Genomic DNA, 14297 nt, shown 5'->3' with positions numbered 1-14297 from the left:
AAATTCTACCGATCAAGTTTTAGCATAAAATGAACAGACAGAGAGAGCAGAGATTCACCACGGCAGCCCAGAACAGTACCAAACACTTTCATTTTAAGAATTTTCAGATCATCTGCTAAGGAATAATAAACAAATCCAATTGCCTTTAAAAACTGATTAGTATTACTATCGTAGTAGTATTTCTTAGCAAGATTATAAAAAGAACGTGTCAGAATCAGATGCTGTGTATATTTTTATTAGATGAACAAGATTGCTTTTAAACCAGGACTGATGCAATCCAAAACCCTGTTTATCATGATAACACTTTATTTGCCAGGATTGCAGACATTTAGGAATGCCAAAGTGTAGTAAACTTCTGCAGATGTACAACAGATTTAGCAAATCTACTTACTGGGCCAACTTATAATTAATAATACTAATAAACTTGATTAAGGAAAGATTGTTAAAAGTAAAAACTCACTAAAAAGGTAGCAAAAACGTGATTTACTTCAGTAGAAAAGGGGCGATTTCCATAGAAGTCAATACAACTTACAGAACTGTAATTTGCAAAAAAGCAGCAGCACTGAGTGCAATGCTGCTCGGCAGCGGTCCAGTCAGCAACTAGCAAGGAATACATCCTGCTCCCTCTTTGTGGTTGTGTCCATGGATGAATAAAGAGAACTGGATACAGAGGTTGCAGAGGTTTCTTATGGAAGTTGCTTAGTGGCGCATGAAGCCAAGAAAGTTTGACTCCCTTGAATAATGCTTCCAGCATCCATTTGCACATCGGGCAAGAGCACTAGCGTTTCCTTTAACCCCGCCCACCAGCCAAGACCTCTGATCACTGGCATGAACCAAGGAAGGAAAATAACTCTGGTTTAAGCATTTTAAACTTTTACAGCCTAATGATTTAAATAAGGGCTTTTAAAGTGTCCGTACTGCGAAGTTCATTCACCTCATAATTTACAGATGTTGTCTCTTTCCCAATTTAAGTCTATGGGAAAAAGTATTTTTCGGGGGCCCAATGGAGACGCGTGATGGACCCACACGTTGTCATTCACCATTTGGCACATACTGTATATGCGTCTATATTGGCTTCAAAGCCCAGTGTTCTTCCTTGGGGCTTGGTTGTTTCACACCCTCTTAATCGGAGTAGCTCATGTTTTTACTACTTTACACCCATCTGTAGGGGGCGCTAGTGATAATACAGCCGAGTGCATCACCGACCCCAGAGTCGCTACTTAGCGTCACAACGGAAATACAAGTCTACGCACTGCTGACCCTCACCTCATCTCAGACGCTACTAAGCGGGCGGACAGCTTGTTGAGTTTAATTTAGTTTTTGCCAAGATTGTATAAAGTGTATCATATGATGACTTTGAGCCGATTACTTGCATACACCGCCGCTTGTTTCTGAGTTTGAATGAAGTGTGTTAGACAACGCTTTACAGCCAAGGGTTGTTTTCATTCATCAAACATTAAAGCGTAGTGCACCTTTGTTTTTAATTTGACACTTTTGTACAACGCAATGTACAAATGAGGTACAATCCAAGCCAGGATCAGAATCACTGTAAGATAGAAATTTAAAAGTATTTCATAAAAGTTAGTTCTGACTGTTAAACTTCATGATTTAACTACCAAAGGCATTATTTCTTATCTGAGTGTGTGTTTGACTGATTGATTGGTTTTAGTAACATTTTTAAATCCCCTCTCCTCCATCTCTGTGTGCTTTCAACTCCCACCTCGTGTTGACTTCAGCTCAGCATGTTTCCATAAAAGAGAAGAACCTGTAAGTGCTCATGAACTGAGGCAAGGAGGGAGAGACAGGCCTGTAGAGTGACAAAGGGCAGGCAGATGAACAGAGCTGTTCAGCCAGAGGAGCTGGCTGAGCATCTTAGGTGTTTAAGTGTTCAGGTGGGAAGAGCGCTGGAGAGACTGGGCTTTGAGCTAGTTCATCACAGAGCTTCTGCCACTTGCTGACAATGAGAGCGTTGCTGGGACTCAAAAAAAACTTGCTGGCTAGGCAGAAAGAGGCTACTTTTGTTCTATTCAGCTTAGTGGAGCATCAACAAAAACCTTCTATCCCGTTCCCCAGTGCCGGGCACAAGAAGAAGAAAGAAAAGTTTCTTCTGCTTTTGCAAGCGGCTACGCCGAAATGCTTTCATTTCGAGACGTTTTCACTTTGAGGATGAGGAGAGCGGAGGATGAGAGAGAGGGAGGATATTATCATATTGGGAAAGCGGAGCTGGCAGAGGAGGTGGGAGGAAAGAGAGGATGGTTTCGATTGTGCTGAGAGTAAGACGAAGAAGTTAAAGAAGGGACAGAAGGAATGTATGATTGGATTTGGCGGAGTGATAGAACTAGCTCTCTGCTAGCTGGCTGAATGGGAGACCTGCATTATAATGGGAAAGAATGGGCATTGGCCAAGAGCTCTAATAGGGCCTTCAGAGGGGATTCAGAGGTTCAGAACAAATCCTCAGTCACAATGGGGCACAGGTCTGCTCCGCGCCAGTCAAGCCTCCATCTCGCCAAATTTAATTACACTCACAGTGTTGGAGCCTGATTCACACAACAGCTCGCCTCAAAACAACTTCAGCCTGCTGCGGCTTGTCTTGGCTGGAGTTGCTTCCCTATTTCTACATGATCAAATATATACAATATTTGATGGAAAAGGACTTACAGACTTGGGGTTTATTCTGATTTAATTAAGGAATAAATGGTTAACTATTCAGTCTGTATTTTATCTGTGAATGCTTCATGAGAAAGAAAGTATATTTTCTCTTTTACCCCTATGATGTCTGTCCATGCAGATTGTTTTAGGCTTATGTGTAGAGATGTTGAGAGATCCACATTTAAAACGTCCGCCACCTTCGACAGCGATGTGTCTTTCCACAGACAGAATCCCGCTACTCTGGATAATCCACAGGTCTCACTGTGTAAAGACATTGTTATGCCACCACAAATCCTCTTAGGCAGGAGGTTTATGGTGGATGGATGGGTCAACAAACCTGACTTTGACTTGGAAGACAATTCCGCACTCACATCTCGTTGCCCAAACCAAAAGTAATCTGGTTTCTTTTAAGCATGACCGCAATAGCTCTCTTCTTGTGCCTTAATCTAAGTAAAGCCTGTACACAGCGGTGGCAGAGCACAAAACAGTCATGAATCATTGTTATTGCCGGTATACACATTACACATATGCTCTTATTGGTTATTTTGGAAGCCAAGGACAAATCATATATTTTGTTATTTTGGTTGGAGGACTTATTGCACAAAACTAAATAAAAACAATGTGTGTATGGCTACATACCACTAGGGCTGGCTGATAATTCAATATATTTATTGTCCTTCAATGGAATCATTTCGCCATGAAAATGTATCAACATATAGTGACACACAATTACTTTGTCTAAAATGACAACTCTTTTCACTATATTTAAATAAAATCTATATTTTTTTAATAATAACATTGAACTGATCATTTATTGTAATGGTGAATGATATTGACCTTGCTGCGTCTTCTTGAAAGAGTAAGAACCCGATCCAATAACTTAATCTGGTCTTCTTATTTAGTTGTAATAACTAATAACTCTGTCCACACGGAATCTGTTTAATATGCACTTCTGTTAAGTCACTCAAACCACGTACCTATAAGCTGTGCTCTCCAGATCAGACTGGATATGTAACCACTTACAGGATGGGTGAGTTGTACAATCTAGCCAACAGCAAGTGGGAGACTTTCAGCTCCCTGGTGATCTCCCTCCAGCCAGCCAGTAGTGAAATGAGCAGGTATCGTATCGATTACTCTTCATTTCAACTTCATAAATTACAAATGTTCCACTGTGGGAATTTCTAAACGAGCGACAGGAATGATTAGAAAACAGGGCGTCCAAACAGATGTTCAGCTCCACACCGAGCAGCGAGGCTTCACTCGCAGCCAGTTAGGACATTCAACCTGATTAAAAAAAATTGGATTTGATTTCATGGCCGAACTCGCTCACATCATATTCTGATTAGACACGGTACACACAGCATCCCAATTCACGCGACCTCTTTTTGTTTTAATAAGTTAAGGTCTATCAAGAAGCCTGCAAGGCTCATCTCTGGAGGAAAGCTAATAGCTGGATATGTGTCTGCTTTACTGTCCAATTTCGCAGTTTGTGCAAGTTTAGTTTCTATGGTAATTCTTGCAGTATTCCATCACTCATTGTGCATATTAGTCGGGATATAAAAAATGCACTGGTATCTAGATTATTAATTTGCATGTGAACAAAGCCTCTGTTGTAGACATTAAATTCGCTCAAGATGTTTATTTTTGATGAAGTACAGAAATATGTCTTGCCATTTTCGGGAACAGATCCTTAGAAAGTCAACAACAACCCTCTGAACATTATAAATGTCATAGACTGGCTTCAGGAATCAGTACAGTGTATAACATCTGAATGTGTTTGAGCACGCCTAAGTGCCTGTAATGCAATATTTGCTTAGTCCGAGCACTCCTCTGAGCTATGTATGCTACACGGAGCATGTCATTGTGCCTGAAGGAGGAGGACAGTACAGTGAGTTGGCTCCATTTATCCTCGCTGCTGTTTGGCCAGTCCGCTGTGTGGCAGGTAATATGAGAGAGACTGTCAGAGAGACAGAGAGAGAGAGAAAGGGGACTGAAAGGCAACTCGCAGGGTCACCTTAAAAGCACAGCAGGGGCCAACACATTTCTCTTCAAGAGCGAATCATACAGTAGGGGCTTGAAGAAAAACGAGTGCACAGGCATGCACATACACACCGGTGGAGAAAGATCCTTTGCTTACATAAAAGTAGCAATACCACAAAGAATAAATACTCCAATAGTCCTGCATACTTCACTGAAATCAAAACATGCATCATCTGCAAAATGTACTTAGAAGCATTAAGACGGGAATGATGCAGAACAGTCATTGTTGTTGTTGTTGTGATATATGTTGTGATTTCAAAGGATTTGGTTGAAATCCCTCCTGTAACTGTGCACCGCTCAAATATTCTGTTTAATTGGAGAATACTCACAGTACAGAAGCTAAAGAAGCTCTAACGTCCGTTTCAATGGGATTTCATTTAGCATAACAAAGCTTTTGTCTGAGTGATGAATCAAACCTGCAGCTATGTTTCACTGCAGAGTAACCAGATGCCTCTTTTTGCAACATTTTAGAGCAGTGGTCTCCAACTATGTTTGTCTTGTTTAACTGCAGAGTAACCAGATGCCTCTTTTTGCGACATTTTAGAGCAGTGGTTTCCAACTATGTTTGTCTTGTGACCCCTAAAAATCAAGCAATGTATATTTATGACCCCTAATCGCAGATAATGGACCATTTAGAGTCTCTCTTTTTCTGATTTCTCTAATTTGAAGGATTTCAAGAGGCCAGAATAGAGAGAATCCAGTATTTTACAAAGAAATAAGCTAAAAGTCGAGAAAAGTAAGAGAAAGAAATGGTATAAAAACTATTGTGCCAGATATTTTTAATTAATGTATCCCTTTAATAATCCGATAACCCTTTAGATTAACCCTCGCAACTCTCTCCATCAATCTGCCTTTTTCTTGACTCGCACATACACACTCCCTCGCATGCTCACTTGGACTGTGTGTTTCATAGAACTGAAGGCTTTTACTTTCAGAGGAGTGTCGGGAAAATCAATGTTGCCTGCCCTTCTAAAACAATTCATAGCTGTAGTGTTTCTCAGGGGGCGAGGGGTGAGCTCACTGCTGCCACTCGCTGATGTCCTGCAGCCATCGCATTCTGCAGCAAAATTCAGCCTATTGCAACAAATTCAATAAGACTCCTCGAAAACAGCCAAGGAGACACAACCAATGTTCAAAAAAATACCTGTACCTATTTCTGTGCTCTGGTCGTTCATCGCAGCTCAGTTACAAGGCCATACATTGTAGTTATCAGGGATGCTGCATGTCTGTTTATGCAGCGTTCTACGATAAAACTCGGCATTATCAGCATGCTTGGTATTGCTTAGTGCTTCACACTCATCTTACAGACACAATACATGGAAGGTTATCTTCCTGCCCTGAGCATACAGGAGGATACGGTGCATTATTCCACCCGTAGACTTGCCCTCCCATCACACGCCGACTTAAACTGGCAGTGGAGTAATCTCGCACTGATCTTTACTTTACTACACCTCATCGACAGCCATCTACAAACAGCCATGAGTGAGATGAGAACGTAAATGGGAGAGTGCAGTAACTGTACAGAAAAGGAGCTGCGGGCCAAAATGAAGAGGATTACAGACGGATTACCTGTGTTCTGACTCGTGGATGGAGAATATGACTCCTGACGTGGAGGACTTCTGCTGGATGGAGGCCAAGAAAGTAAACTCACTTTTCCTCCTGAACAGCTGCACCACTTTCTCTGTGATGTGTGCCGGGGCGTGAACTGCTCTCCCAACATCTGAAGGAATAAAGTAAAATTGAAGGAAATCATGAGCTTGTGTAAACCCCTTTTCACAGGCGATGCGCTGCTGCGTGCATCCTGCACGTGCGCTTGCCAAAAGTGGGAGCAACATATTAAGCTATCTAATCACACATGGTGGAACACCTTCACACTTTGAAAGTATATTTCATCAACAGTTCTGGCAGCGCTGTCAGAGAAAGTAATCGATTGATGCCAACTCGCTACACCAAACTAGTGCAAGAAAATTGATACTTGGACAGTAAACTTTGCATGTGTGTGCCTGTTTACACTTAAAAGAACATTATGTCCTCGAAAGATTTTGCCTTTGGGAAGTCCATCTACTTGTGGACAGACCTTTTTGCCCACAGCTTTGTAGTTTGCTTCTAAGGGATAATACCAGACTGAAATTATAAGTATATATAACAGTTTCTATTGTAAGCAATGTAGTGGCAGGGCTTTATGGATTTTGTATTTACATTCATGGTCCACAGAGGATGAGTCCTACTGACTTTGGTGACTCTTCATCTAGCACCACCAATAGGTCATTTTTAAAAATTTGTAATTCATGATCAAACACTGACATTAACATCAGTCTCAGATGTACTTTGTGTTTCACGCTAATTAGCAAATGTTAGCATGCCAACATGCTCAACTTAGATGGTTGACATTGTAAACAGACTAAACTGGTTTCTTACGGTGCATGTCCACAAACACTTTTATTGCATCAACGATAGTAAACACAAATTCAGTGAACATCCTTTTTTGTGAAAAACACTTTGCGTGAAGCCTCTATTTTCACTTCACTACCATGATAACCAGCTAAACAGCTTTGTAATGTCATTCATGTGAAGATGGTCACAATCATCCCGATAATGAAAAAAAACAAACATGATCAACTCATCGCTATCGGCGACTCCTATATTGTCCCATCCCTTTGTATGTGAACCTGAATGTAGGAGAGGAAACCTGAGGAACTTGTAGCAACAGCAACTAAATGTCTGAGCCTCCAGCACTGAGGACTAATCTGAACGCCAGGCTGTGGATCCACACAGCCGGCTGTACATGACAGACAGTCCAGTGGAGAGGAGCCTGTGGCTGTCTCAGTGCAGGGCTTTTAAAACTCCCCAGGGAGACAGTGGCCCGCCTGCCTCCACACTCAGCCTCCCCGCTGTCAGAGCCGCGGATAGAGCACCTCTTCCTCCGGTCCTCATTAGCACACAGCTTCAAATCTTGAAAAACACACTATTTTCATGATGCGAAGATCTGATTTGTTTTTTACTTTCCCCTGACTGACAAGAGAAGAAAAAAATAAGCTGTGCGGTTCACTTCAAGGTCAACAAATTGTTTCCACATTAATTCAATCCCATTTACACTGCAGCTATCTCTCCTCGTGTGAGAGCTCAATACAGTCAAGTTCACGGTCTTAACAGCTATGATCGATACAAACAAATTGTTGTAATGAGTCCCACTCGAAACAGGCAGCAAAGAAACCAAAGCAGGTGCATGTGAGCTTGGCTACAAATGACAACGGGAGTTGAACTGTATTTTATCTGCACTGATTAACTGCACAACTCGTTCCCCTTCAAAGTAAATAAGGGGCTGCAAGATCAATGCATCAACTGGCTCAGATGCAGATGCATTGTTCATTACTACAGAATGACCAAACCAATTTATAGAGTGTTTTCTGATCCGCCACATCACATCATACCACATTAACAGAGCTAAGATAATATGCTAAGATTTAGTCATCCTCAAATACAATTTGACATCTTCCTTAAAATGTGTTTCTTTGTAGTGTGTGTCGAGTAGAAATGTCACGAGAGCAGATACTTGGAAACCTAGTCAATGCCAAAATTCTTAAAACATGACTGTACTCTTTTTTTAACAGTACTGCAGGTCCCGGGGATCTGCGCTTTAGACCGACTGTGTCCCGGCGACGACCTTAAATTTCCCTGATAATGCTACACTGTGAACAACAAATGCAAACAGTAATAAAGGGGTGCATATTGAAGTACATCGGATATATTGTTTTGCTTTTGTTTATTAATGTGGTGTCATATTGGGTATTGAGCATCGTGGAATTTCACTGCTATTAGTGTGGAGCATTTTATGGTGTTGAGACACCAAGAGTAACTTTATCTGCATGGGCTGTTTCACAAAGTGCGGTCATCACATCGTCATATTAAGCCCTGACAAAATGCACTGCTTAGTTCTTTATAATCCTCAAATACTTGACTTGACTTTTGAAAAAATGTAGTATTTTGTATTCCGAACATAATCTGGGTTTAAGTGCAGTCTGTTTACACACAGACGTCTGTAACAAGAGCTAGAGAGACCAAATGCTACCAGATGCTGCTTGACGAAGGGCTTATAGACCCAACATTGACATCATTAAATTTGACATACACGTACACACACACACACACACACACACACACAGTCCGAGATGATAGCGTACCAAGTGTCAGTTCTTTACAAACTGTGCTGCACCTGAAGCGGAATTAGCGAACGGAAACCAAAATTTTAAAAAGCCTCACACAGTCAACACACCCCGACAGTGCACTAATAATAATGGATGGATCTGGAGCAGAACTAAAGCAGTGCAGCCCAACAGCCTCCACCGTACAGCAGTCGCAGGCTTGTAGACATAAACAAAGCTATTTGCAGTGACAGGAGGAAACAGGTAGAGCAGGAAGGTTCGACTCCCAGCAGACAAGATGAGGATCAGTGTAGCAGGCAGCAGCCCGCTGTCAGAACCCCTCCCTCTCCATTTTACAGCTCATCACTTTAATCAGGACCCCAGCGGGTCCTCCCCCAGCTCGGATAAGTCTTACAGATGGCCTCTCTAACTGGCAGTGAGGAAGAGGAGCTCAGCCGCGGTCCGGAGAGACTGCACTCACCACAGACGCAGTCCGTCAAGTCTGCGTGGACTTTTGTCTGGCCCGATATGGACGACCCGTGTCACAGCCAGAAAGGCACATTACTGTACTGGAGTCAAGTTGTTTTACCAAGGGCACAAACTAGATCAGGGCAGAGTTGTCTGGCAGGCCGGTGTCCAGCAGGCCAACAACTGGCAAAAGAATGTCTGCGAGCCTTCAGGATCATTACAGTACATCACCTCCTGCTGGTTTGTAGGTGAATGTGTGCAGTGCTGTAATTTGTATTGACTGCTGTAATAGCTGGCTGTTAATTACGAGTGAGATGACATCAGAATTATTCTTAAAAAGGGCGACACATATCGGCTACTGTACCTCAACTACCACTTCTGTCTGTATATGAGGATGTGTGCTACGTGCCTCTTTACATGATGCTATGCAATGAGGTCAATGGAGTTGTGCAGCAGAGAACGAGAGAAGTGGTCAACGCAGAAAACACACAAGGCACCAGCAAACTGCGGCTCGCCCCAGTAACTACATTTTTCTGAGGCCGGGAGGTTTGTTCATGCGACTGACTCGGGCAGGAAAGAAATCTTTGTAACGTAGGTCAACATGTCACATGTCTGCGGGTACTCTCTGGCTGCACTTCACCACTCGTAGTTAAAGAATAACCAACTTCGCCGCAGAACCAAAATGGCGGGGAGCAGCTCCGTAGACAATGCATGTCGGCTCGCTGCAGGCCTCACTTCACCACTGTTCTGGTGATTGTTTTCAGTGAAAGTTTTAAGAAAGTGGAACGTGGCCACATGTCTAAGGTCTGTTTTGTTGACTACACAGCCCTTAAGCAGGGACAAAAAGCACTTGACATTTTAAAGATACAGACGAAAAGACAGAATATAATTAGGGCTGCAAGTAACAGTTTTTTCTTTTTTTATATGCTAGATTTAGCATCCAGCCCAAGAGTATGTCTTCAAATATCTTAGTCTGTCTGAATAACAATCCAAAACCAAACGACTATCAATTCACATTTGTATAAATCAGAAAAACAGAAGCACATCCTGGGAGTGGCGCTCAGTTTCTGATTTGTGAATCATCTTTTTTAAACTACTTAAGTTTGGAACTCATGACAAAGCTTAGTTCTCGTAATCTGTTAATTTAAATATGCATACAGGCTGACCTTAATCTGGATAAAGTGAATGTCGGGGCATGCCTGTTTAGCAGATACACAAACGCACTGTATCTAGAATCGGGTGCCAGATCAAAGAGGCTGTGTCTGTTGGACAGTAGTCACATTGTTACGGTCCCCTCAGCAACACATTCAGCATCACTGGCAGCTGCTCAGAGGCTACTGGGTGTCAGCAAGGAACAACATTAAAGGTACAAGTAACACATCAAAGTTTTCTGGCATCAGTTGCAGCCAATTAACTAAGCCCACAATGACGGACCGATAACAAGATAAAAGCTTCTTTTCATTGGCTATCGCAACCCATCGAGCTCCCCGTGATTCCTTCTGGCAGAGGAAGTGCTGCTGACAGATCCATCCACCCACCCACATACCGAACAGGTGCCATGTTTCCCCCTTTGGCTCATGTTCCTCTTAATAGTAGTGCAGATAATGAAGTATTTGTGCCCTAATATCTTGCGGCACAGACCTACAGTATGCCCATCGTATGGCCCTAGTTTGAAGCAAATAATCATGAATAATAGTAGAACTTTAAAGCACTGTATATGGAAAGAATAAAGACAACAAGTTAAATCTGGCAATTCTAAGATCAAAAAAAGAAATGAAACAAACTGCAATACCATAAAATGAGATTTTGGAAAATGAAATAAACAAAAAACAACTATGAGGTATATTAGTAAAGGAGAAATACTAGGGCTAACATTAAGCTTTAAAAAAAGATCAGTGTTAAGAAGTGACTCAAAAGATGTTACAGAACCACAAGAGCAAAGAAACAGTCTCTGGCTGAGGATCTGATTGAAATATCCTTAATGAAATTGCAACAGTTATGACAGTTTCCTGCAGGTTAATCCAGTAACTTAGACCTTCCTTAGCTTAATTTAGCTCATACGCTTGTCTTAATGCGATTATTCTGATCAGAAGCGCCAAATTGGAACTCACATGTGTCCGCATGTGTGTGTCCAAACTTGACACTTCAATGCGACCTGCCTGATTGGATTTATTTCTTGGTCAAAGGAACATCTGTAAAATTAATTTAATTTCCAATAAATTCTTCACACAAATAGTCTTCCATTATTTGTTTCTGCTTACTCTTCCTCCCTGTAGTATTAGTAGACTTGTTTTATTGGAGATTGGCTGCTTAGTATATGCAAATACGATGATTTTCCTATACATTTTTCACAATTAAAATCCCTTGTTATTTTTGCCGCTTTTTATTTAGTATTAAATGACAAAAGTCGCCTTGGACAAGTGTAACCTTGGCCTTAGACCGGCCAGATTTATGCTGCTGTTGAGCCGACCCTTTTCAGTCACTTAGATGTAACTAAGCCGTGTCATGACGGTCAGCACCGGTTTGATTATAAAACCACAGAAGTCCAGAGTGAGATGTATCCTGCTAGCTAACTGTGTCTCTAGTAGTGGAGTGAACAGTAACAGATGAGGAACGATCTGTGTTCAAATGGAACCAGTCAAAAATATTGCATATTGGCAAACATTCCCTGAAGGTCCATCATTTAAAACTGCTAAAACTGGTAGCAGTCCTGCCAATAGACTTACTTATTAGTGAGTGATTTAGTTGTTTTTCTTCTTAAATCTTTATACTTTCACTTATTTAATTTGTTTAAAAACCTGTGACACATTTGCACGCTACTGTAGGCTTTATAGTATGTTTTCCTAAGTTTATATCTTATATTCTAATTGCATTATATATATACGGTATTAGGACCTTTACCTATATCTTTCCCCTCTCTTTTTTGTATTAAATCTTTCCATTTGTCTCGGTATACTACCAAATTATTTCAAAACGTAAAAATAACACCACAACCTGGGAGCAAGTCTCCCATTCATATCCTCACAAATCAGCCATGGTGGTTCATGCAGGCTAGTAGTCGCATTCATGCATGGTTACTTGGCAACTCAACAAGAAAACATAGATGAACAATCAAGACCCTTTCTCATTTCCATCGCAAGTTATAAGCTTCCATGATTGTTTTTCTCTGTGATCCTGCAAGAAGGCAGTCATCTTTACTTTCATACTTCCAGCCCTGCAGTCATCTGTACAGCCACACATGAGGCTAGCCAGCCAGTCATCCATCCAGTACACAGCAGACTGTCCCTGAGGAGCTAGCCTGCTTTCCGCTGCTCAAGGCGGGTCTGCAGTGGAGACTAAGAAGCAGAGAGACTGGACTGCAGAACAGGGGCTGGGCTGGAACTGAAGATAAAGGGCCGAGGCATGACGGGAAATGGAAAAGCCAACCCACACAAAAACTCTCCAAGATTCAAGGTAACGTTTAAAACAAAAGAATCAGCAACAGCAACCAATCACCCTGACTCCAGCCGAGGCAGAGATGTCGCGAATACAGTGTGCAGTTTTCCATCAAAAGCGAAATGCAAAGAGCAACAAACTGATGACTGCAGACGCCCAGAAGCTAACAAAAGAGCAAGAAATGTTGACTACGGTTTAGAAACTGGCAAAAGCCAGAGAAAGTAAAAAGTGCTCGTACCAAAAAAAAAACAAAGGACGGAGAGAGTTCGATGCACGTGAAGGAGTCTGTGAGTGCATGTCAAGCGGCCTCCAAACACAGACAAGCTCTCAGCAAGCCTCCCCTAAGTTGACTTGGCTTGCATTTGAAGAACTCCCCGGCTGCTGAAAAATGCATGAATGTGAATTGATAAAATATTGATGATTCAGTTCAACTTTTCCTTCCCTTCGCAAGTAGATAACCTAACTATAAACATTAAAAAACCCTGTAACTTCCATCTGGTAGGTCATTGGTGTGATGTGTCATATATCTAACGAGACCGACCACAGATCCTGAGAGGGCGTGCTCAACTCGTGTGGGCTTCAACAGAGCCGACAACTCTCTATCACAAGCCATCAGACTGATTGCAGTTTGACTACAGTAAATAAGGATAGAACTCGGAGAAATGAAGCCCATCCATCTGTGGGAGAGCGTTCGGCTGTCAGGCGAAGAACAATAATGCTGAGCCCCGCCGCAAAATCCAGCCAGAGGAATATTAGATTAGAGTAATGAACTTCCCTTTCGATTTCCTGCAGGGGCACCGACATTTGCATGTTGTAGCGCTAACACACACACACACACCAAACACATGCACAGTGAGGCTGTGAAGCCAGTTGTGAACTGTCTGCAGGGATAGAGCATGAGTGCATATCTGTGTGTGTGTGTGGTATGAAATGAGCTTAGCACCATAAGGGATGGAACTTGAGCGGACTGAATCAGAATTTGCCATGCTCAATTTGAGCTGCTAAATGAAATTTTAAACAAATTCTGTAGTGTAAGTTAAATTAAAATAAACAACTGAAAAAATGCTATGAGTTAAAAATGTATCATAGATGTATTTGAGAAGATAGCTTGGTATTTTGGGAAATACTTGCATATGCTTTCTTTCAAAACATGATTATTAAGAACCAGAGGCGGCAACCTCCGGCTCTTACGAGTGAAGCCAATGCAGAAGTGTCTTAATCTTGCATTCTCTCTAATGGCCTGCAGAGGGCGACTCCTCTGGTTGCAAAAAGAAGTCCATGAGCAAATTGCTCTCCTTCTCACTTGATTTATTACCATTGTAATCATTGAGTTTGTGGTCTGAATCGCTAGTTTCGAGTCTTTTTCAACACAGTATGATGTTTATTAAGTAAATTATGGTCCCAGTATTTAGTATGTTTTAGGGCGGGCTTATTGTAATTGGCAGGTCGCTGCCGCTACCAGATACGTATACGGCGTCTCTATATCACTCTTCCGCAGTCCAAATATTGTAACTTGCGTTCACTGGTTGCGAAAATGCAAGACGGCGACACCCGTGTATATAT

General features: G+C 41.9%; 1 protein-coding gene across 3 annotated transcripts in view; it reads right to left on the bottom strand.

Annotated features, from left to right (window-relative positions):
• The window catches only part of LOC116384004 (protein kinase C-binding protein NELL1), a 233874-nt gene that overhangs the window by 197870 nt on the left and 21707 nt on the right, over nucleotides 1-14297 (bottom strand). For all 3 annotated transcript variants that reach the window (XM_031848251.1, XM_031848250.1, XM_031848249.1), the window contains exon 3: nucleotides 6259-6409. In XM_031848251.1, the coding sequence (XP_031704111.1) occupies nucleotides 6259-6409 (151 nt within the window). The remainder of the gene's footprint in view (nucleotides 1-6258; nucleotides 6410-14297) is intronic.

The sequence above is a fragment of the Anarrhichthys ocellatus genome, unplaced genomic scaffold (assembly GCF_004355925.1).
Source record: "Anarrhichthys ocellatus isolate YVR2014 unplaced genomic scaffold, GSC_Weel_1.0 scaffold8, whole genome shotgun sequence".
Taxonomy (NCBI): Eukaryota; Metazoa; Chordata; class Actinopteri; order Perciformes; family Anarhichadidae; genus Anarrhichthys; species Anarrhichthys ocellatus.
Note: the sequence above shows the minus strand (reverse complement) of the source record. Positions and strands in the feature narration are given on the sequence as shown.